The sequence below is a fragment of the Homarus americanus genome, unplaced genomic scaffold (assembly GCF_018991925.1).
Source record: "Homarus americanus isolate GMGI-L3 unplaced genomic scaffold, GMGI_Hamer_2.0 scaffold40856, whole genome shotgun sequence".
NCBI lineage: Eukaryota > Metazoa > Arthropoda > Malacostraca > Decapoda > Nephropidae > Homarus > Homarus americanus.
In genome coordinates this window covers 5,768,209-5,794,683 of record NW_024734615.1, presented here as the reverse complement: position 1 = coordinate 5,794,683, position 26,475 = coordinate 5,768,209, and the positions used below count along the sequence as shown (strand labels likewise).

Here is a 26,475-nt window from a genome sequence, read left to right as displayed (position 1 = left end):
GGTGTAATATTTGTTTTTCTTTTTATTAAATTTAAACATTCATATAGCTGAACTTGGATTTTGCTAACCGATAAATTCTTTGCGAAACTGCAAAACTCGAAAAAATATATAAAATATTAATGATGGTAAAGGAGTCACACCACGTCTGGCCGCATGGCTAATTATTTAACAACAGAACGGGAAACAATCCTTCCACCCGCTGCCGCCAAGGCAGCATGCGGTTGCCATATAAAGGTTTTTTTTTATTGAGGTGAGCCCAGGTCTCGCGTGCCGGAAAGAAGCCGTTAGCGTGCCATGTTTGGCACGCGTGCCAAGGGTTGCCCACCCCTGTGCTAGTGCCTTAGGCTCTTAGCTGCTCAAGGTGCAGCTGGAGGAGCCAGTGGGCCACGGGCTGCATGTAAGAGGGTGTTGGGCTGCAGGGCTGCTTGTTTAACACTCCCCTAGTTGATAAGAATGAGAGATACTGTATTCACATATTTTCAATATCAAGATCAGGTTTCTTAAAAAGTGGATGAATTAATCCTGTTTCTCAGATAGCACAAAATTACCCTCTGCAAAGCATTTACAGCTGCTCCTCGACTTACGACAGGGTTAGGGACCCAAATCCCGGTCGTAAGTCGAATTGGTTGTAAGTAAAAAATGCAAAGGTAATGCATAGAAAATCTAAAATGGGTGTCTCTTTTTCTTCTCAGCACCACAAAATTCTCACTTTTAAGCATGCCAGCAATTTTAAAGGGAATTACAAACGAAAATTTTGTCAGTACACAGCGCAATCTCTAACGTCGGGACTCGAAAATATGTAATTTGAAAAAATTTTGGTATGACTGGGGCGGTCGTATGTTCGGGTGGTCGTAAGTCGGGTAGGTCGTAAATCGAGGAGTAGCTGTACTTATGATTCTACAAATTAAGTCTGCAGCATATTCATAAGCGAGTGATACCTAAGGTACATTTACAGGATCAAGACAACAAAAGTCATCTCTGATTCCTTGATACAGTGCAGAATGTTTTTCACTCGTACAGGACAAAATGATGAGAGAATGAGGTTTATGGTGTAACTCGGTTGAAATTCAACTGAAAATTCCTCAAACAAACAAAATCAAGGCCATTTCTTTTACTGTACCTTGAAATCTTTTAGAAAAAACAAGGAAAAATCTGAGGCAAACTGAGTACTGTATCTGAAGTGGAAGAAGGCATAGTAGTTCCAGACCTCTGGCCCAACAGCCCATTCATATCTGCATAAAAAATTTTCTGATCATTGCGATATGAGGCTACTTGACTTTTGTAGTGCCCTCACTGAATAAACAACAGCCCTATGCGCAGTCATATACTCGTATGTAATACGGTCTGTTTGCTGCCCATGATCCCTACGAAGAGAACTTGTAGGCGAGTTATACCATGGTCATCTCATACTGTACTGTATCTTTGTGACCTCATCAGAGGACAAAACAGCAGAGTCAACCCAGTTCAAAGAATGATCAACTTCCTGATCAATCATGGTCTGGTCAGTGTTTCTATAGTTCCTGATGGTAATTTTTTTACTGTAAGAAGCAGGACTTGGGACATTAAAATCAAAAGTAACCAAAGCATGGTCAGAGACGTTTTGATCGATCAGGTCAACTGCAACATCTAAGACACGATCACAGTCAGCAAGAGACAAAACTAGAAAGATGTGTTGCACACGACACATGATTGGCAAAATTGTTTGGATTGAGAATTTCAAAGAAGTCAGAGGTAAATGGTTTCAGATGTGGATTGTCAACTTAATAATTAAAGTCACCATAGATCTACCATCATATGTTCTTTCCTGAGAAAGTTTCAAGAAGCAAGCTAAATTCATCCACGAACTCCCCATACAGTATGTACCTGAGTGATCAGAACAATAAACAATATCATTTCTGATAACTTGATGATGGAGATTTACTAATGCCTCCATAAATTCAAAAGAGGAAAAAACAGTCACTACTAATGAGTGTAATGTTTAGCAGGGGCACAGAATAAATTCTGCCACCGGGAGCTCTTGCAGCAGGTCTGGGAACATGAACAAGAAAATGTCTTGGGAAGAGCACTACGAATAATGTTGATGTCTGATTCATACAACTATGTTTCAGTTCCATAGAGGATATCCAAGATGAACTTGCTCCTAAACATTCACGCGACACATTCTGTTTCGGATTGCACGGGTATTAAGGGGACCTCCTTTTAATAGGTTCAGTGGGGTCAGTAAACGTTTTTTGAACAAGTAAAGTTAGTGTTCTCAATCACTTTTTATGTTGGGAAGTCATCATAAGGCAATCTTTACTTGATGCAAAATGACTGATTGACTTGGGTGGTATTGCAAAAGTGGAACAATTTGCACAGCAGGATGAGGTCTTATTTGAGCATGTCCTAGACTCATGACTGCCTGCACAAACTAGAGAACTTGGCTTCCTAGGACAGCCTGAAGCAAGGTGTCCAGATTTTTGGCAGTGGTAGCATTGAGTGACCCAGAACCTGTCATAAGTTTTGTGTAAGAAATCCCTGAGTTGACCAACATTTTCCCTGTCTGGAGCATAACCCCCAATTATATGCTTTTTCACTTCACAAATGGATTTCCTGAAATGTAACCCCCATTGTACAGTATATCGGATGATACCTTTATATGAAAGTTGCATAATTATGGTTGTGTTTGTATTGAAGATAGGTATATCATTGTATTATTGTCCCTTGTGTTGTAGAACACTACATTAAAAAGAGGGAAGTACAGTATACACCTTTCAAAAAATTATCTTTGTGTTTCAGAAGAGAAAGATGGTCGGTGAGTCTACATCAACTCAGGTTTTAAGAGACCTGGAAATTTCGCTCAGAACAAACCACATAGAGTGAGTACAAAACTGATAATGTATAATTGTTTTACTTTTAGTCACATCTTCGTTATAATGAGACAAACCTTTGTAAATACGTATTCTTTACAAGATTTTGGTTAAATATGGTTTTAGTTGTGATTTTCTTTAGATAGTCTACCTCAAATGATGACTGCTTCAGCATGTCTGTTCCGTATACAGGTACTGTATCATGTCTGGGACACAGTCTGTGTCATTATTTTTAGATTTAAAGTACTGTACTGGCAATCTCTCTGTTAGCCAGAATTCCAGATCTCCGGAACTCTCCAATACCTGAAATTGAAATTGGGCCGGAAAATTTCCGGGAAAACTCTCAACATTCTGGATCTGTGAAAGAGTTGGAGGATAAAAATTAGGCTAATTTTCTGGAAAAAATTCCATGAAGGTTCTGAGAAAACCCTCTCCATTCTGGGTCTGGATAAAATTTCCAGGAGTTCCCAGAGATGCATCATGCTTCAACGCATCTCCACGTGCCAGGCACGTGGGTGGCCCAGCTGCTTGGATCGCTTAGTTTATTTTCTGCTGCCATTGTAGAAGGTTGTTCCCTCACTACCTGCTGTTTTTGCATACAGTTTGTGTTGTGCAGTGCTGTACATTACTGTACCAGAACAAAATCAGCCAAGAATACAGTTTTAAAGCAGTGTTGAGGTGTAAAAAGTGACTAGTTGCGGTACATATACTGTACTGTACATTCAATAAGTGGGAATCACTGGAGCACCTTACCTTTCATCTTTATTCAAGACATATTCAGTTATGAGTCCCACCCTGACAATGGGTGACCTGACATTGCATCAGGTCAGATCAGTAACATGAGAGAATGAGGAAAAATTTACTCTTTTCCCACAGACTTACCTTAATGTATCTTAGCTCTATTTTCTATTTATTCTTTAATTACTCTTTTATTTATTTCTCTATTTCTCTATTTTATTTCTTTACATGATTTCTCTTACCTTATCTGTAATCTTCTCTTATTCTTGTTCTTCTTTACTTAAATAATTACTGAGGGTATAGGAGGTGAAAGGTGGAGGAGAGTGTGATAGAGGTGGGATAAGTGAAGGGGGGAGGGAGTAGAGTCTAGAAAATTGTCCCCATTGCAGAGTGGAAAATTCCATTGTCTTTGCTGTGACACACAGCTCCATTCATATCTCGCACGCCCATATCATATAGGTTTTTTGTTTTTAAAAATTTTGTTATTTAATCAATCTTTTAGTTTAACAATTCAAGATCATTTTGGCAAAAAAAAAAAAAATAATGGTGTTTCTAACTTAATACTCTTGGGCACTCTTGTAATTTATTTAATGAGCCTGTCACTCGATCTGGTTGGAGCCACAGAATAACCAGAAATTCCCAAGCACTATTCGTGGCTAAGATATTGTTAAATATTTATTCAAATGATTCATTCCTACATAAAAAATTTTGTGAAATCACATGAAACCTTCAAAAAAATCCCCAATAATAAATAAAAGTCATTTTGGCAAGTTTAAGTGAAAAGTGAGAGTTTACAGTTGATTCCTCTTCATGCTGTACCCATGTTATTGCATCAGTCAGTATAAAATACACATGGCAAGAAAGAGTAAATAATGAGGAAGACGATGGTGAAATCTGAAAATAAATGATGTAAAAAGTAGTACAGTGGGGTATGCTATAACGAACGTAATTGGTTCCAGAACCTCGTTCGTTATAGGATTAATCCGTTCCAGGCCCCCAAATACAACCGCTTAACACTGAAAAAATTCTGTGGAAAATGTAAAAAATACGGTACTCTATCTTACCTTAGTATTATTCAGCATGCAGGTACCCCTAAACACTGGCACATCACTATCACTATCACTTCCACTGGGAGTCTTGGCTTTAAGGTCCTCAAACAATTGTCTGGCCTTCTCACAAATTATAGCTTCACTAATGTTACCACCTGCCATTTCTTTCTCCTTTATCCACACTAAGAGTAAATTTTCCATCTCTTCAATCACATTACACCTTGCTTTGCTAAGTCTAAAGATTCCCTTAGCCACTTGCACAGTTTTTAACTCCTCTTTATTCTTCAAAATCGTACATATAGTCGATTTAGCCATCCCATATTCATCACTAAGTTTCGCAATGCTCCTTCCATTCTCACGTTTCTTTATAATTTCTTTCTTAGTTTCAAGGGTTATTAGCTTTCTCACTCGCTTTGGACAACTCATTGTTACAATTGTATACTTGTATAACAAAATAGTTATACAAATAACGCGAATTTCCACATCAAAAGACGAAATTTCAACAATAACAGTGGTGCACTGGCTACACAATGAGACAAAGATGGCGCCTGACGCTCTTGTTGTGGGTCGCGGTACAACAATATTCATGCGCCAGGCGAAATAGTCCCGTATTCATCCGCGTTCGTTGTAGGAGTTGCGTTCGTTATAGCATTCTCAATTTTATAGGTAAAACCGTTCGTTATAGGAATATTCGTAGTAGGATCTGTTCGTTTTAGCATACCCCACTGTAATAAATGGTGATTAGGCGTTCAGTCGATGATACCTGTATGTTTATACACATTTTTTTCTTTGCTATAGTTTTGTCGAAATCTTTTGAAAGTATTTTTTATGACGTATTATTACTGTACATTTAGAAGTATCTGTGACATAAACTGAAATTTTGGCAATAATATTTTCACTTAAGGTACCACTCAGACGAGGCAAGCCAAGGCATATACACGATAATGGCGATGCCGTTACGAATACATATTAGATAAGCACAATATTCATTATAATTCACCATACCCATATGCATTCTCTACTGCACTATATTTCACTATCACTTATTATTTTTCCAAGCTACGCCTATATATTATGACATTCATTTGTGTGGTACTGTATATGCGCCTGTATTGTGAGTAGCCATTTTACCGTCTCATAAATTCAAAGATATTTCACTTTCATTATAAATATTTCAATACACATCACTTTATCACTTCATAAGAATAAATATCAAGGTTGTAAGAGACAAATTTCTTGAGATAGCGGGACTAATGCCACGGTGGCCATTTTTAAATCATGCTTGGGACCAAGACACACTCTGCTTATTGAGACAGAAGCATTACTGTACAGTACAGTACTAGCATTTGTTGTCTGATACTGCGTGGTCCACTGCACATACACGGGTTGCCACCCAGCCTTAAAACTTGATTCTGTGCAAGAGAGAGGCATGGCAAAAGTCACATTAAAATTGAAGTACAGGTTGTACCTCTCTAGTCCGGCAACCTCGGGACCTGACCGGTGCCGGACCATGGAAATTCACCCTTTTCCTGGATAGATAGTGACTTGTGCTTATGCTTGGAAGCACTAGCACCACTTTCTCTGCATCATGGTCTCTTTGAAGACATATTGAAGGGTTAAATGTCGTATAGTAGCTTCTCAAATTTCGCGAGTTTTTAATTCTTAACGTATTTTATTGGAACACACACAAAAATAAATAAATGAAAATTTTGACGGCGGAAACTTGAATTTCGACAGGTTTGAACGGCCCGTCAACGTGCAGACGACGTGCATAATCGTGTAAACAGCGTCATTTCTCTTATGTACAAAAGATTCATTATTGTTTTTTACTGAATGTCTTTTTTATTGAATTAATGTTTATGTGTGCAAAATGAGCAATACAATTCATTAATAATACGTAGAATATTAAAACACACGAGGAAATGACATGGCATTGTTTTCGTTGATTACAAAACCAGTGACTGACTGGTTCTACATATAAAACTGAAGAAAATAAGACCTTGGCTGCAGCTGTAGTAAAATTAATATGGTTGTTTTAAGTAATGTTATTTAATGTTAATAAATGAAACAATAGAAGTAGCTAACGATAATGGTAAAGAAAAAGAGAGATCGCGTATGTAAGTGTGCATGCGCACACGTGAAAACATATCGTCATTACTTTACATAAGAATATGAAAGCAACACTTATTTACTGTTCTGAATTTGTTTTTATTGAATTAATGTTTGTGTGTGCAAAATTAACAATACAATTTATTAATAATACGTGGAATATTAGAGGAGACGAGACGGCTGCCGGCATTGTTGTATGTTAGAGCTTACACAACCAGTGACTGATTGGTTCTACATATAAAACTGAAGAAAATAAGACCCTGATCTTAGCTGTAGTAAAATTAATGTAAAAAAATTAATATGGTTGTTTGAAGTACCTGTAATGTTATTTAATGTTAATAAATGGAACAATATAAGTAGCTAACCATTAATGGTAAAAAAAAAAGTGAGACTGTGCATATGTAAGTGCTCACATGTGAAAACATATCGTCATTACTCTACATAAGAATATGAAAGCAACACTTATTTACTGCTCATATATATTGAAGGGTTAAATGTTGTACTCTGTATAGACAAGCAGAGAGAGAGAGAGAGAGAGCAGCCGAACTGCCGGATGTAAACAAACCTTAATTTCCCGCGGCTTTTTTTTTTTTTTAAGGGGATTAGCCCACCCGGGCATAGGTCACTGACCCACATTGGGGCCTGAGGGGCAAAAATTTAATACTCCTGTAATAATAATAATAATTCAGATAAGTAAAAAAAAAAAACTGTCTATCTACCTATTGGACAAACTAAAGTCATTCCAGACCACGGGAGTTTCCGGACCACAGAATGCCGGACTAGAGAGGTACAACCTGTACTGTAATTCTACCAGAAGCTTTCAGAGAAAATGAAAAACTCCATACTGAACTGGCATATCTGATTACGAGGCAAAAGTTTCATTCCCATTAAATCAAAATGCCACATATGAGTTTACAGTATGAATCCAAGAGTGTGAATTAGAACTGATTTTATTGATTTAAGTAACAACTTTCTTATTTTTTTGTATAAAAGAGTGAAGTCCCTATAATTATATTGTCAAAATATTTTGTTTAAGGATCTTTTATTGGAACTTCTTGTAAAGAATTTTTCAGGATAATTATGGTATCAAATTTATTCTATGTTAACACAATTAGAACAGAACCTGTGAATAAAAGTTCATACACTGTTTTGCTTGCCCTAAATATTTTTGCTTGTACCTGCAGTCTCAATGTAATGGGAGAGTGTTTTTCTGTGTGAGATGAGATGACGAGATACATAATTCAAAGTCGAGATGAGATGTGTAGTTTAGACTCTCGGAAAACTTTCCCCATCACCCAGAAACATTCCATGGATGTGGGTTTGTGTCTGTCTGTGCAAGATGCATAGTTTAGACTTTCAGAAAAAAATTTCCAATACCCAGAAAAATTCCGGGGATGTGGGATTTTTTCCGGGTTCGAGAGTCGTTTCGTTACCATAAAATCTTTCATCCCCGGAAGAGTTTTGTATCAATTGTTCTGGCTAGTGGGGATATCACTGTACCTGTATCTTTTGTGACAATTCATAAATAAATAAGTGTAATAATTTTGGGTCATCAGACATAAAACATTAAAAAAGTACAATAATCGTAACATCAATATTAAAAACTCGGTATGACAAATAAAATTAATTACAAGGGGTTCATTACATTACAATAAGTGCCTCAAGAAAACATATACTAACACTGAACACTTGAAACATTGATTCGTTAATTGCTAAAAATTAAAAAATTTAACTTTTGATAATCATTTAAGGGAATCGACTAACAAGGCCCTTAGTACTATACCCTCAAAAACAAACTAGCCATGTTGTTAAGCGAATTTTCTTCTGCAAATTTCATTGAGAGCATGGAAAATGGCCGCAACACAAGGATTGATGATTGTGAGAGAACACTTTGCAAACCTGGATTAAGTATAAAGATTGAGTTCCTGAAGAACTGCAATAGTGAGTTTCTTATTTATTCAATGTAATCACTGTAATGCAACATTTGTTGGTTAAACTAAATGACAGCCCTTACCACTTCCACTGGTGAAATGACTTGAGTCTCCTACAAAGTCCAGCCATTCCTGGGCACCCAGTGCTTAACTCTGTTTCTAACTGGCTGATATGTAACATACTTGGTTCTCTTTTTATTCTACTGTACTGTATACAGTATTCATCTTTGATGTTTGGTTTTAAACTTTTGCTACTCTTGTGATTTGTCTGTACTAGTAATTTTTAGCAATTAATAATTCAATACCGAGAATTTATTATTCCGTGTTAGCAATTCCTGTTTTTTGTAAGGTGCCTATAGTATTGTACCTCTTGTTGTACTCAACTTTGCTTCTCATTATGTGGCTTTGATAATGATGCAACTGCTTTTTATTTCATGTTTTAGGTCTGATGACGACTTGTATACACCGTTTAGTATGGTAATATAATTTTCATGGTATCCTTACAGATGGGTGAGGGAGTTTTTAAATGAAGAGAACCGAGGACTTGACGTTTTGGTGGATTATCTTACCTTCAGACTCATGATGCTTCGGTATGTAGTTTTCTCTGTCCTTGTGCATCCTTAAGAATAAATTTTCTTTCGATTAAAAGACAGAAACTGAGAGACCCTCCAGGTCTCCATTGTATATATATATATATATATATATATATATATATATATATATATATATATATATATATATATATATATATATATATATATATATATATATATATATATATATATATATATATATATATATATATATATATATATATATATATATATATATATATATATATATATATATATATATATATATATATATATATATATATATATATATATATATATATATATATATATATATATATATATATATATATATATATATATATATATATATATATATATATATGCGGTCAATTGAACCCACAGGTTACCGCGGAAAGTGAACAACAGAACATATGGGATTAATTCCAATAGAGACTGGCCCGACCCCCAAACTCCACTTTTTCCAACACAATACCTATGTTGTAGTAAAAATAACATCTAAATTTTATGATGGTATGCTCAAACAATTAATATTTAAGAGGAATACAGTCGCCAGGTTAATGTCTATTCAACTAATGGACTCAAATCCCCCCTCTTCCCAGGTCACTGGCCCCTACCTCTCTGAGAAATGATTGGGTGAAAACACTAGATTTTAACGTTTAGTAATAAATAATACCTCAGACTAAAGTTAGGATAATATAATTGACATTTCTAGATTCCTTGCAGGTCAGGGAATATTTTGAATGTAAACTTCATATATTTTGCACAAAAGATAAAATATTTGCTTTGTGTAAACCAAATTATTACCTTAGATCTAAAATTTGTATGTCTAATGCAAAATCCATGATGTTTATATTCAAAATGATCATCATATTGTAAGAATTCCAGCAATGTAAATTATTTTCTGGCAGGGTAATTTGTATGAATTTTATGAGCTAAATAAAAATAAATAAAAAATAAATTATACTTCACCGCGTATATGAGTAGATGCAGAGTAGATGCACTGCGGAAAGTGAAAGTCCGGTTCTGGCAAGGTACCGTGTAAATGAGAAATCGCAATGAGAAATCTGAGAAATCGCGGAAAGTGAAACCGTGTAAAGCTTTTTACACGGGGTAATACTGTATATATATATTGGTCACATCTTATGATTTATTATATCAATATACTGTACTCCAATCACTATTTACGTATCACACTACAGTGATAGAGTGCTTATTGCAGTTAATTGACAGTCCAATGGTCTTGGGTTTGACTCTTCAATGAGGAGGCAATGTGTGACTGATATTTGGTGTGAGCCAGTATATCCAGACCATAGGAGGGGATATGCTGTACCTTTGTTGACTCAATCTGTGTCATGTGTGACACAGCAGGCCCATTTGTCTGTTTTTATTTTATTTATTATTTTTTATTTATTTATTTTATTAATTTGTTATGGGGAATAGCCCACCCAGGCACTGGTCATTGACCCACAATGGGGCCTGGGGGGCAAAAAAATAAGCGTAAAAAGAAATTAAAAATAGAAAATAAAAATATTATATTAATCTACAACACGAAGATGCTGGAAAATCAGCTTTTTAAAGTGAGACATTGTATGAGTATGGAAACACAGAAGAAGGCAAAGCATTCCACAGTTTGGCTGTGTGAGGAAAGAAGGATGCACTATAACGGGTTATTCTAGTGTGACCAACATCCACAGAGAAATGGTGGGCACCGCGGGCAAGACGTGTGTTATGAGTCCATGACCTTGCCGGCGGTACACAGGATGCCAAATCCACCGAACATTCCCCGTTAAAATACCTGTAAAAGAGAGAGAGAGAGAGAGAGAGTGAAGCAACATTGTGGTGAAGAGAAAGGGTGTATTGGTATTGGTCATGCCAAGGCTGAATATACAGGCAAACCTTGATAAAGGATAGGGTTAGGTTCCTGAAAAACCCATTGCTAAGTGAAATATCGTGGGGTTCAATGGGATATGTTCCCAGCCAGTCCCCAAACACACATGTATCACTGACAAAAAGAAATCCTACAATACTACTACCAGTACAAAACAATTAAACAACACTCACCACATCATGAAGAACATGTCTGGTCATCATCACATGTCCCCTTTGAGGCTAAGGAGGACTCTTGTAGATGGAGTGGAGACGTCACTCTGACTCCCACACAACCTCTGGGAAGTCTCGTGCTGCTTTACATTGTCAAGTTTCACCTCAGAGACACAGTTGTCTTGGATGCCTTGGCCTTTTCAGACATTTTCAAAGTTACACTGCTCACTTTAGTCACAAAAAGAGAGCGAGTGATGATAACAAAAACATTGATAGAAAATATCACTTCACAGTCACCATAACATAGCTCAATCTAAATTTAGTGCTGTCCTCTCACTATAAAAAAAGGATAATTACAATGTACATACCGGGTATAGCCAATGATGCTGAACAATAATCGTGGAGTTACAGGATGATGAGATACGATCAACAAAAAACAAGTGCAGGACTATAATGCACGGGTTGGCCGTGTGGCAGTTCATGGGTATATATTACTGAGGCTGACAAGTGCAGCAAAAGATGCATTACCTATGGTGGTGCATAAGGTTAAATATTATTTCATTATAAAATGTCACTGACTTGACATAGAAAAATACAATTTGCATTGCTGGAATCCATGCATGACAGCAATTAATTTGAATACATACAACCTAGAGTTTGCACTAGAGATAAAAAAAATCCAACCAATGGATATTTGATGCAGATCGTTAAGTGAATTTTTTTATCATATATAGCCAGATGGTCTTAATTCATGACCATCGTTAAAGTGGAATATCGCTGAATGAGACGCCAGTTATCGAGGTTTACCTGTATGTCATATGAGGCCCTCGGTGCATAATTGATGACCACCTCCATATCCTCAATTTTGTGTTTTCTGTTTCAGAAGAATCCCCTTGCCTTCCCCAATCAAATGGATAAAAATTTAAGTTTGGCGGGTTTGTCAATTGTTTGAGGAGACCCTTATACAGTATTGTCAGGGTACATTGTCATGTGTACAGTACTTTCCTTAGTTCACTATAAAGTAAAAGCAAACAAGGAAACAAATTATTGAATTCACAATGATTGGTGCATAATTACATTCTTTTCATATGAGAGTAGTAGCCTTAAGATTTCTATGTAATAATTCTTGTCTCTTATTTACCTTTAGGCACGAACAGAGACTAAGAGAAAGTTTAGAAGATGAAGAAGAAACTAGGAACCTCAATGGGCAACTTAAGCCTTCAGCAGAAATCGACTCCCCTCGAATGAAAAGAGCATCACGTCATGTGCAGAAACTGAATATGGGAGACTCTAAAGATGATATACATGTTTGTATTATGTGTATGAGAGCAATCATGAACAATAAGGTAAGAAAATATTATTATACAGGTACAGTATAAACCCTTGAAACTGGATCTCAGAGAACCAGAGACTTAAAAACTCAGGGGTGGATCCATGTGGGGGGAGGGGGAGGGGGGTGTCCTGAGGGTCCGGACTCCCCCTTTCAGAAAATTCCAATTCTTTTCATTAATGCAGTTTTGTACATTTTTGTATGATAAAAACTTATTACTACTGACCTCAGAATATCTCCGAATATCAAGTGTACAGGGCTTCAAAATGCCCATGATATTGGTCAGATTAAAAAGAAAAAGGGGGGCTTACAGAAACTAAAAAAAAAACAGCTGGGTGGGCTTTTGATATTCTTGGATCCACCCTTGAAACTGGACATTGTCTTCTCTGAGTTAGGTTAAATTTTCTTCCCTAGTTAATCCACCTGGAACAATAGGCCTACGAGTAGACTGTCAAGATTTTTGTGTGGGTCAAATAAGCTGGTAACACTTTACTGTAGAGAAGTTTCAAAATTCCAATATAAACTGTTATTTAAGAGTCATCTTTACATACATGTTATGAATGTATTTGTTGTATATATTTGAATAATGTCAGGTTTTGAAAACACAACAAATCTGTTTTATAAATAAATATACATGTTGTTGCTGACTGGTCCTGCAGTTGTCTTACTGCACCCTCCCTCCCTTCCCTCCTCCACCTCCCAGCCCATGTAATGTTGCGATTGATTGAATAGATCTGTGTGGCTCTGGATGGTAAATAAAAATAAAACAGTAGGCAAAATTTGGTAATGCTGAAAGTTTTACGATTAATGGGTTTCATACAGCAATGCAAGTAAACTACTCCATTTTTTTGTAACATCTCAAATGCTTCCAATCCCTAAACAAACCTCAGTAACAGCTGTAACACCATAAGCACATGGAGTCATATCCAGTATTGTACAATCTCCTTCAGGTGTAATGTTACCCTCTACCAAGCCTTCCTTGCTCATGTGGCAACGTCACACTCTCCTGTGGTGAGGGAACTGAGTGATAGGGTTGTTTCCTATTACTGTACAGTGAACCCTCACTTTATGCGGTCAATTGAACCCACAGCGGCCCGCGTAAAGTGAGAAACGCGTAAAGTGAACAACATAACATATGGGATTAATTGAAATAGAGACCGGCCGACCCCCAAACTCCACTTTTTCAGACACAATACCTACGTTGTAGTAAAAATAACTTCTTAATTTTATGATGGTATGCACACACACTTAATAATTAAGAGAAATGTCAATAATATTAAATTTTAACACTTGCATTAGTAGAAAAGATGGCTGGGCACACAGGGATGGGGGGTTGGTTCCGAGGCAGAGGGCAGATTATTGGCCCCTCACCTGTATCACTTGTATCAATTGTATCACTATCCACCACAGAGGCTTGCAGGGCCTCTTTTGTCAAACCCCTCAAATTCCATATAAGTCCATATCCTCACTATCATTATCACTATTACTGACTTGGGCCGGCTGTGGTGGGTGGCGGGTGAAGAAGTAGGTAATGTTTTGATGACTGGGCGACCTTGTGCGCACCCTGCTCGCGCCGCTCTCCGCGTAAAAGGGTACACACACCGCGGAAAGTGAGCATTCCGTGTTCGGCAGGGTACCGCGTAAACGTGGAAACACGTAAAGTGGGACCGCATTAAAGCGAGAGTTGACTGTACTTGTTTTTGCCAGTATTTGTATATTAATAATTGAAAGAACAATCATCATTACAAATAATACATATTCTGTGTGTGTGTGTGTGTGCGCGCGTGTGTGTGTGCGCGTGTGTGTGCGTGCGTGTGCGTGCATGCGTGCATGTTTTTTTTTTTTGTGTGTGTGTTTTAAGGGTCAAGGAATACAATAAAGTCAATATTTTTCTCTCTCTGTTATGTAGTATTTACAGCGATTATTTATTGACTAGATTATTAATTTAGTTGTCATCTTTATCAGTATGGATTCAATCTGGTGTTTGAACATCGAGAAGCAATCAGCTGTATTGCACTCAGTCTCAATCACAGAAGTTTACGGTAAGTGCTTTGTTACTGTACGCTGTATTATGTATTTATACATTGAGTTGTTTACTACTGTATTGTATTTTCTTTAATGTAAAAATGAGTCAATGTATTTCTTCATATTCATTGTTATTATTATTTTGATAATTTATTTTAATTATTTTTCTTTGTAGGACAAAAGCTCTTGTTCTAGAACTCCTAGCTGCCATCTGCTTAGTCAAAGGTGGTCATGAAATCATACTTAATGCCTTTGATAGCTTCAAAGATGTGTGCTGTGAATCTCAGCGCTTCCAGACCCTTATGGCCTATTTCTCCAACTACGAGTGCTTCCACATTGAATTTATGGTTAGTAATGCCTTTTTCTTATGTTGATATCTGGTAACATCACACCTTTCCATTATCATAGTTTTCTAATTTTCAAATATTTACTTTTAACATGAAAATTTAGGTTTCTTATTTTATATTTAGTGCCATTAACTGTACTGTATAACCTCAAGGCTGATTGAGGTGACTCATTTATAGTCCCCATAAGTGTACAGGTGTAAAACCAGGCAAACCCTTAATTTTAACTGTGGTGACTGTATAGATATGTAAATACCAAGATATGTGAACACGCCTGACGGCAAGACTCTGTTACCATTCATTGTACCATTTATTCACATGTCTGTATTACTACATATTATTATAGCATGTCTGATATCTATGCTTATGTCTAATGCCTATGTCTACTTACTATGTCCCGATGTACTATGTCTGTACCGCACTTGTCAAGTAACTAGGAGATCTCATTTATTGTCCTAGTAATGTCTAGCAACTCTCCCTGCCGAGCTAGCTAAATTCTCTGATCAGCGCAGGCCTGGCTACGACAAGGAGTACTTTTTGCTTGCCCTTGTTTTTGTACCTGTTGGTTATCCTGCCAAGTCTTGTACTTATGGAATATATTTACTGCTCGTGCTCGGGAGTTTGAAGAACCTTGTCTAGGATTACATCCCACCACAGTGACAAATTTTTTAAACCTTTTTGTTACACTCATACCTTTAATAAATATTTATTTGAGAGCAAAAGTTGCTCCTGGTGGTTAAGGGAGTCATGATATCACTGAGTGGTGTGCACTTTGACTGTACTGTACAGTACTAGTATTGTAGTGGCATAAAGGGAGGGGGGCCAAATCTGTAAATTTTCATTTGTGAAGAGATATTATGGATATTGGATAAGATTTTTTTTATTTCTCTTGTACTGATCTGTAAAGGCTAGTTATGCTTTAGTATTCCCTTGTTTTTAATTAAGATAAAATTCTCAGAGGAACATATGAGGAAGAAGCAAAGATTTTGCTTGGATGAAGCATCAGATAACCCCATACTTAATCCAAAATACAAATTTCACATTTGGTTCTTTAAGGTTTTGAGTGATGAAACAATATCTCATTTAGATGACAGATTAAAGCAAATGGTGCAGTTTAAGTACAGTTATGGATTCATGTATGAAAAATCTTTGTAAAAAATGAGTGATAATGATGACCTTGAAAAGGGATGCAAAGATGAGTCTGTACCTTGAGGGAGACAGATTCTATAGCATTCTTGAGTTATATAAACAACCTCAAAAAAAATAACCGCTTTGACAACACCCCTTCACCTTATTTTATGTGTAGTACTTGGCACTATTCTCACTGTCCAGTACTGTACCTGTAACTGTTGCATCTGGTGAGAGATCACTTTCAAAGCTGAAGATGAAAAAAACCTCTACACTCTTCTATGTCATAAGAAAGACAAGTAGGATTTGCATTAATTTCTGTTGTACATAAAGTTTACATTATAGCAATAACCCGGTTAGCGCTACCCCATAGAACACTGTTTCATTGTAGTGCTCTTGTTTGCATCTTGAGAGTTCTAGGGGAATAAAATAAAAGTAGTCAAAAGTCACGAGTCTGAACACTTTCAACACATAAAGAGCAGCTCTCTTTGTTTATATGCACTCTGCTAATCGGCGCCAAGCGCTCTGTTTACAGTACAGTAAAAATTTGTTTTGCTTTCACTGTGGACACATTTTTTAATATTAGTGACCATTTTTTACTCATGTCTGGAAAGCAGCCTGCAAGTTTTAATGCTGCTAGTGCATCTAAAGTGCCATGGAAAATTATCTCCATGGAATGTAAAATTACAAGTGTTGAGGTGGTTGGAAGCTGGTGAGCGTCAGGTGGATGTTGGTGCTGCTTTCAACTTGGCTACATTGACTGTTAGAACCATTTTTAGGAAAGCAAACAAGATATACCCTTCAGCCATGACCACCACAAAGTTGTTATATTAAGTGTAGGTCTTATTTTCTTGACATAAAATAGTGTGTGGTTAATTGAAACACAATGTGTGGTGGCGGGTTGGAGATCCGCTGCTGAGGAGCGCTCGACAACACCCAATGCGTGTTACCACTCCCTTCCACTCCACCTCTCTTATCACCCCAACCTTTCTGTTTTCTGACTCCATATTTTAAGATGTTAAACAGATACAACATTGCTCATTTATACTTAAAATCAAATTTGTGGGTAGATATCAGTTGTTCAATATGAATAATAATAAATAATAATAATAATAATAATAATAATAATAATAATAATAATAACAATAATAATTAACAGTTTATTGAAAGAGCATGGCAGCCAGAAGGCTGAAAATATACAGTTATATAATTGGGGAATGGGTCACTTGATTGACAAATAATACATAAGTATCATAAGTGATACAAATATGATATATATTATGAAGGTGTGTAGAAGGTCATACTACAGGGCATTTCAACATGGTGACAGTGCAAAAAGGTAAGATTGGCTGGGAGTGAACACACTGGTTGACTACGAGCTGTTGATAATTTTTACAATGGTTGGGAATGGGCTGTTCTTATAGCGATCAGTATGTGCTCGTATGGGCTGGATGCGGTTGTGGTGTCGAGGATGGTGCAGAAGCTTCTCACCAAATTTGCAGATGAGGTCGTGGTGATGATCAGAGAGATCCGAGAGGGTCAGTGTGTTGAGCACTTCTTAATATGTGGAGTAGGAAGGGGAGATAATAATCTTGCATGTGGAGACGAAAACTGGAAGATTTGACAATTGTACTGAAGTGTTTTTCCCAATTTAGTTTGTTATCTATAATGATGCCGGGGAGCTTGGTGGAGTCCACAACCTGGAGTGTGTTGGGGCCTAAAGTAATGGAGGGAAGTGGGACAAGGTCAGAGTAGAGGTTGATGTGCATAACCATGGTCTTGGTATGGTTGATGATGTCATGGTTGTTGGTAGCCCAATTTAGGAGGTTGGCAGTGCTTCAGGTGCATTGTTACCAAGGAAACTGATAGATGCATCACCTCTTCACCACTTACCACATATTTTTTATCACCACCACCTCCATCATCACAACTAGCTCTATTATCACCACCTAAATCATAATTTCAGTGATGCAGAGATGGATTAGCTTTAACCAGAGCAGAGCCGTACGATATCCACTGCTTCCGTACTCCCTTCCACTTCCTGCCTCCCACCTACCCACACACTGCATCTCTCACTCGGTTGAATACAATCGTCACTATTATTCATCACACTACTGTTATTCATGATTCAATGTTGTTTATCTGTTAATCATTAATTAGTAAATATATGATACTGTAATAATCTGTGTTTATTAATATCTGTATCCTTCATATACAATATAGTGCTGTATATATCTCATTGGTAAAAATTATCATCAGGAATGCATCTCTTTTTATGCAATGGTACAGTATAATGATCCCTTAGAATGCTGTTCTGGATAGCACTCTTATTATCCAGGAAAGTATCCTGAGCACTAATGAGGTACATAGATTATTGTACAGTGATATACACTGTACAGTATTGGACTTAAAATAGTTATTATTCCAATCTATTCCAATAGATTGGAAGCATAGCTCTGTTTTACAAGTCCAATTGTAGCTTCAATAGAAAAAATGTTGAGTCTTCATTTATTACTTCTACACCTAACTTTAACCTGGCACATGGTCAGTGGACCCTGGACGTGATCCTGAATACTGTCATCAAGAAGATTATCCCAAATCCCTAAAGATATACACCTTGAAAATGTATTGCCAATGTATGAATGTGACCAACCAGCAAGAACCACTAAAGAGAGAATGGGCAATCCTTTTTCCTTTGGATCATGAATAGATGAAAAGGATTTCCTCTTCTCCCTTTGATGGCTCTTACCAAAGTTCTTAGATTTTAGAGATGGAGGCTGTGAAATTGCTAAAGATGACAGTCATCAAGGGTGCTCTAAGCACAGGGAGGAAGTTTGTTAGTATGCTTTACTTTTATCAAACATTTTTTACATCCTCATTCTTCCATTATATTCCATTAACATACACAGTATCTTAGAGAACAAAGGGGCTGGAGATGAGTTATAATTGCTGTAATTTTATTATTGTTTTCTTTTCTCTAAATAGGTAGCATGTATGCAGTTCATCAACATTGTGGTTCACAGCGTGGAGGACATGAATTTCCGTGTTCATCTTCAGTACGAGTTCACACAGCTTGGTATAGATGATTTTTTAGAGAAGCTTAGACATCATGAGAGTGAAGAATTACAGGTAAATTTGCACTAATTACTTTATTAACTTTAGAGGGAAATTTGTTTTAAGGTTTGAGTACATTTATCTTCATATTTATTTGGTCGACATTGAAAACATTGGAGTACAGTACTGTACAACTTGGGTAAATCACATATGAAGAAAAATATGCTACAGAAATTATCCAAACAAACATTATGTGCTGTGAAGTAGCACAGTGTAAGTAAAAAAAAAAAAAAAGTTATTATACTTCATTCTCAATTATAGAATCTCCCTTAAAATATCTGACAAATTCAATTTTTTTTTTTCAGATTCAGATTTCTGCATATCTTGACAACGTTTTTGATGTTGCAGCTCTCATGGAAGACAGTGAAACTAAAACAGCAGCATTAGAAAGGGTAGCAGAATTAGAAGATGAATTGGCACATGTAAGTTATATAAATATCACAAGATTTCTTGAAGTAAATGTATTGAATCTGTCTTAGTAGTTAATTTTTTCTATTATTAATAATGAAGGCAAGCTTAAAACCCTCTGGGGGCAGCGGAAGGTAACAATGATAAAAATGACAGTAAGATTACTGGGATAATCACAGTACAGTACAGTGGTCCCTCGGTTAACGAGCACAATCCGTTCTAGAAGGTTGCTCGTTAACCGAAATCATTGTTTCAATGGGTTTTTGGGTAATTGGTTCCAGCTCACCGAAAATTGCCTAATTTCAACAAAAAAGGTAGAAAAGTACACTTACTTTGAGGTGTGTATGTAGAAGGCTCCTGGATGATGATGATGATGATGGGAATTAGAATGGGGGTGGAGGAGAAGGGAGAAGAGAAGGCAGTGGGGTGGAAGAGAAGTCACCCCATGGCACCATTTCACCCATAAAATTTTAGTTCTCTTGGTATAATTCAAGATTATTTTCTTTAAATCAACACTGCACTGCATTATATATTGTCAATGTTTAAAATAAATTTCAAAATGACCAATAATTTGACTGGAAACACAGAAAAAAAGCATTTAGTTGAAGAGAGTCATAAGCAAGATGTTACCTCCACTGAAAAGACACAGACTGATGCCTGTATGGTGTGTTGACAGGCTGTTTGGCGCTCATAAAACTAGTTTCCTGTACTTCAAGTACAGTCAACCCTCACTTTACGCGGTCCCACATTCCGCGTTTCCACAGTGCCCTGCCAGAACCCAGGATGCTCACATTCCGCGGTGGGTGTACCCCTTTACACGGGTGAAGTATAATTTTTTTATTTAGCTCATAAAATTCATACAAATTATCTGGCCAGAATGTAATTTACATTGCTGGAATTCTTACAATTTGATGATCATTTTGAATATAAACATCATAGATTTTGCATTAGACATACAAATTTTAGATATAATGTTTACTCTGAGTAAATATGTTATCTTTTGTGCAAAATATATGACATTTATATTCAAAATATTCCTGGTCTTACAAGGAATCCAGCAATGTCAATTACATTATCCTAACTTTAGTCTGATTTATTATTTATTACTAAAAAGGTAAACAGTCTGGTATTCCCACACATTCATCTGGTAGGGAGGCTTGGTGGGGGATGGGAGGGAGGGAGGGACCAGCGACCGACCACCTGACACCATGGTGTGAAGAATATTTTTTTTTATTAACTGAAGATATTTGTTTTAGCTCATAAAATTCATACAAATTACCCGGCCAGAATATAATTTACATTGCTGGAATTCTTACAATTTGATGATCATTTTGAATATAAACATCATATATTTTGCATTAGACATACAAATTTTAGATATAATGTTTACTCTGAGTAAATATGTTATCTTTTGTGCAAAATATATGACATTTATATTCAAAATATTCCTGGTTTTACAAGGAATCCAGCAATGTCAATTATATTATCCTAACTTTAATCTGAGGTATTATTTAATACTAAATGTTAAAATCTAGTTTTTTCACCCAACCTTTCTCTTGAAGGGAGGGATTGGTGGGGGGTGGGGGGGAGGGTTGGGACGGACCGACCATCTGGCCGGTTGGAAGAGGGGGGAGGCAAGGTGGGGTACTTTGATTGACAGATAGTGTCATGAAGAATATTTTTTTTTTTATTAACTGAAGATATTTGTTTTAGCTCATAAAATTCATACAAATTACCCGGCCAGAATATAATTTACATTGCTGGAATTCTTACAATTTGATGATCATTTTGAATATAAACATCATAGATTTTGCATTAGACATACAAATTTTAGATAAAATGTTTACTCTGAGTAAATGTTATCTTTTGTGCAAAATATATGACATTTGTATTCAAAATATTCCTGGTATTACAAGGAATCCAGCAATGTCAATTATATTATCCTAACTTTAGTTTGAGGTATTATTTATTACTATACCTGGTTTACCCCCAAAATTTCTCAGAGGGGGAAGAGCCCGCAGTGTAGTGTGAGAAGTGGGGGAGGGAGTTGAGTCCATTATTTGAATGGACATTAACTTGGCAGTGTATTTCTCTATTTCTCTTAAGTATTAATTGTGTGCATGTACCATCATAAAATTAAGATGTTATTTTTACTAGAACTTAGGTATTGTGTTGGAAAAAGTGGAGTTTGGGGGTCAGCTGGTCTCTATTTCATTTAATCCCATATGTTATGTTATTCACTTTACGCGTTTCTCACTTTCCGCGGTACCCTGTGGGTTACATTAACCGCGTAAAGTGAGGGTTGACTGTATGTTCAATAATTGTTAAAATGACTAAAAAATTTAATATTAAACTTTTAAAATTATTGAATAGTGTAAACTTCTTGATATTTACTAAAAGGGTAAGGAATTTAAGCCCTAGAACCGATTACTGTATTGGCGGACTAATACTACAGCTGGTGGACCTCCAAATGCAAGCTAAAACATGTGGAGGTCGGCTCGTAAGAAACTCGTTAATCGAGGGATTGCTCGTTAACCGAAGTTAAGAATCTTATGGAAGGTAACTCGTTAACCGAAATCTCATTAACCGAGGCGCTCGTTAACCGAGGGACCACTGTATTCTAGAACAATTATTTTTTTATCGAATCCTGAAATAATAATGCCAGTACAGGTAATTTGTAATATCCAAACTGAAAATTTTTTGAGTTTGTTATTTATTTAAAAAAAAATACAGTAGTACCCTGATTTACGCGGTCAATTGAACCCATGAGGTACCGCGGAAAGTGAAAACCGCCTAAAGTGAACAACAGAACATATGGGATTAATTCCAATAGAGACTGGCCCGACCCCCAAACTCCACTTTTTCCGACACAATACCTATGTTGTAGTAAAAATAACATCTTAATTTTATGATGGTATGCACACACAATTAATAATTAAGAGAAATATCAATAATATTAGGTTTTTTAACACTTACATAAGTAGAAAAGATGGCTGGGCACACGGGGATGGGGGGTTGGTTCCGAGGCAGAGGGCAGATTATTGGCCCTCACTTGTATCACTATCCACCACATAGGCTTGCAGGGCCTCTTTGTCAAACCCCTCAAAGTCCATATTCTCACTATCACTGACTTGGGCCGGCTGTGGCGGGTGAAGAACTCGGTAATGTTTTGATGACTGGGCGACCTTGTGCGCATCCTGCCTGCCCCGTGTATATGAGTAGATGCACCGCGTAAAGTGAAAGTTCGGTTCTGGCGAGGTACCGCGTAAATGCGAAATCGCGGAAAGTGAAACCGCGTAAAGTGGGGTATTACTGTAGATAAACATACAATAGTTGTAAGTAAGTATTAAACAATGTAGAACATATTGTTTTTGGGTAAATAATATATTTTTATCATTCACAGTTTTGTACTTGGGAATATACAGGTGTTATATTAATAATAAAAAAGTGAAGTTACCTTTCCAAATATGAAGGAACAGTTGAATGTTTAGTGATCTGAGGTAACCTTGAGGGTGCAAAAGAGGGGGAGGCAAATTTTTACTGCTTGGAGAAAATTTAATCTTGCTTAGTAAATTTGTGCATCCATTGTGAAGGTGTAGTTCCCCCCTACCCCTGGATCAGGTCTGTTATTGAGGGGGCTGGAGCCTCTTTACATGAAACACCCATTTTGGCCAGTGTCATGGTTTTGGGTGGCTCTGTGGTATATGAGTGGATTATATTATACAGTCGGCCCTTAACATACGCTGTTATGTAATAGACATGGATGTTAAAAACCATGATATGTGGGCCAAGCCCTTCCCCTCCCCCCAAAAAACCATGTCCTTATTTATCGATATACCTGTGTAGTCTTAGTTTCTTAAACCAAATTATTTACAAAAAATTGGGGCCTAATTCTAAAGGGTAATAGTTTGAAAGAAGTTGAAAAAAATATCACAGTAACTACCAGTAAACAATGGAAATTATGCACCAACGCACTCACCAAAGGTGAGTAATGGTGTTGTGCTGCTAGGGCAGATCTTTTATCATCATACCAAGCCCAAAGTAGCTAAATCCATGGTATGTAGAAAGCACAGGATGATGGAAACGAAAGTATTCATTTATTAAAGTTTATTTATAGATACTGACATAAATTGCTTACATTACATTTGAAACATCAATCTGTTAATTAAATTTGGGCTAAAAAGAAAACTATTTATTAACAGATTTTCATTAAAAGGTCATATCACAAGTATATTTTAATTTTGACTGTGAATTGAATGAAGACACGATTCTCAGAAATAATATAGAATGGGAATATTTTGAATGAAAGTGATAACTGAAGAACAATGATTTCGGCCATGACAAGATTTCACCCGAATTGGCCAACGGTTTCAGTTAAAAACCGTTGCACTCGCATCATAATACAACAATATTCCCATCCTATCATTAGCCTTATAACTTCTACAAAATGAAAAACTATTCGGTGTTTATTACGGTAACATCTTTGAACGAAAGAAAGAGAAAGTCATTGCTTTCTGGCTACAATTTTATCATCCCACTTTCCACTGTAATACGACATCATTTCAGCAAAATATTACATTAATATGTTCAGTAAAATAAAATGGAAGCCTGTTGAAACGTAATGTACAGTAATATTTAATATTAAAACAAATGCAAAATAGCTATAAAAAACAATTATTATTAATTCGTAATGCATTGGCTGGCATCTCGGCCCCTGTTCTGCCCAAGGTCACATTTCCTCCCAACTCGGCCTCCGCTTCTCCGCCTCCACCTCCTCAACAATACTACATTGCCACAACAAACACAATGTTTTGTGAATAACCCCACCTCCACTTCCTTGGGTGCATAGCATTGAACTGTATCAGCGCATTTACAAACAACAAATATGGTAAGAAAAGCTATTAAAAAAAAAGAGATAAAAAATTTCACTTTTATCAGCAGTTCCTATCCTCGCCATGACATGACGGGGCCATCGGGCCTATCACACCAATTTCATAACGGTAGGAAGTGCAAGGATGTGGATTTCAGCTGCTTCCTCATCACAGGACGGATAGCAACTCTCTTCGGGTGATCAAAGAATATGGTGATGAGTTGTCTTTCATTCATTTTCCATGATGTTTTTGTATGGAGCACTGTCATCCATCTCGATGAATTTCTAGGGCACGACCATGAGGGTCCATAATATAGGCCAGGTTTTTTCAGTGCCTCAATATTCCTGGTCATTCCCCAACCTCCAACGTTATTTCTTGGTGCCTTTTCCCTCTTCTTCGCCTTCTTCCTTCTTTCCTTTCCTTTCGCTTCTTCTCTTCTCTTTCTTGCCTGAGTCTACTTAACTCCTGTAGATCCTCCTCGGTCAGCTCAGTGTCATGCTTTTCAATTAGCTCCCTCAATTCTGCCCTCTGCCATGTCCGAAGCTCTCAGCCACTTTCTTTGAGCAGTGCTAGGCCCTGAATATTTTAATTAAAATCCATCAAAATTATTTCTCTTGTCATCGCTCACACCTCAAAAACAGCTCCCTAGCTCCTCCCTTGAACAGGCTAGAGTAAGGCGTATTTAATCGCTAATTAAAAAATACATATTACGTATACTTTACCTAAACTGTGCCTGAAAACGAATATATTCTTGTAGCCAAATAGTAGTTTTGCTGAAACGTGATGTATTTCGTCGTAAACAGATAAAATACATGACGCAAAACAAAAGACTCTACCTAACCCTCCGATGTTCAAGATGCCATTGTTTCTTAATAGTTTCTCGGTTGTACATCATGGCATTACAATTGATATTCATTCATAATTGCGCTTGAGCACACCACATCTAATGGAAATGGGCTATTTCACGAAATGACGTGACGACATAGTGAAAGGGATAAAATCGTGACGAAAACAATGACTTTCGCTTTCTTTCGTTCAAAAGATGTTACCGTAATCACTTTTCGAATGGTTTTCAGTTAAAAAAACTGTTGCATCACAAGTGAATTAGGATAGAATATTATTGTAATACAACAGTTTTTTAACTGAAAACCATTCGAAAAGCGATTACGGTAACATCTTTTGAACAAAAGAAAGCGAGTCATTGCTTTCGTCACTTTCCACTGTAATACGTATGTCATTTCAGCAAAATATTACATTTCCATATTCTCAGAAATAATTAGTAGTTTTGCTGAAACGTAATGCATTTCAATGTAAATTAGGATAAACTACATGAAAACAAAAGACTTTACCTAACCTTCCGATGTTCAAGATATGTTACTCGTTTTTTAGTAGTTTTCGGTTAAAATACTCTTATATTAGTGATATTCTATTCATACTGTGCTTGATATAATACATTCACGGAAATGTAATATTTTTGCAACTAGAATGCTGATGTCAACACAAGCGTGGTTACAGCGAGACTGACTGAGTGAGGGAGAGCTATGCATGTGTGTGTGTGTGTGTGTGTGTGCGAGGTTGCGGGAGCGGGCGGTGTCCCGTGTTCGGTGCCGCTCGATTTGAATGTACTTCAATTACTTCAATGTACAGAATATTCCTCCTGCAGGGCAATCCGCGTATTTGCAAATCCGTGTATTATAAACCCACGTATGTTAAGGGCCGACTGTATAAAGATAATAATATGTCGTATTTCTTATTTCTTACCATAGAGTTCGATACCTTCACACTGATTACTTGCAGGAGATTATGGCGTATCTACATAGAAGTTCACTCTACCGTTCGACATTCCATGATTTATATTTGATAAATGATGATTTAATGAATTCCATTAATTTCCAACATCCATCTAAGTTATTGGTTATACTTTGTCATAACCAATCAGTCAT

At 36.7% G+C, this 26,475-nt stretch overlaps 1 protein-coding gene across 1 annotated transcript in view; it reads left to right on the top strand.

Moving 5' to 3' along the window:
- The window catches only part of LOC121870397 (formin-like protein), a gene marked incomplete in the record, with an annotated part of 115,630 nt that overhangs the window by 18,405 nt on the left and 70,750 nt on the right, over positions 1-26,475 (top strand). The window contains 7 exon segments of the mRNA XM_042372224.1: positions 2,779-2,858; positions 9,183-9,266; positions 12,460-12,658; positions 14,608-14,684; positions 14,843-15,014; positions 19,125-19,268; positions 19,559-19,675. Coding sequence (XP_042228158.1) covers positions 2,779-2,858; positions 9,183-9,266; positions 12,460-12,658; positions 14,608-14,684; positions 14,843-15,014; positions 19,125-19,268; positions 19,559-19,675 — 873 coding nt within the window.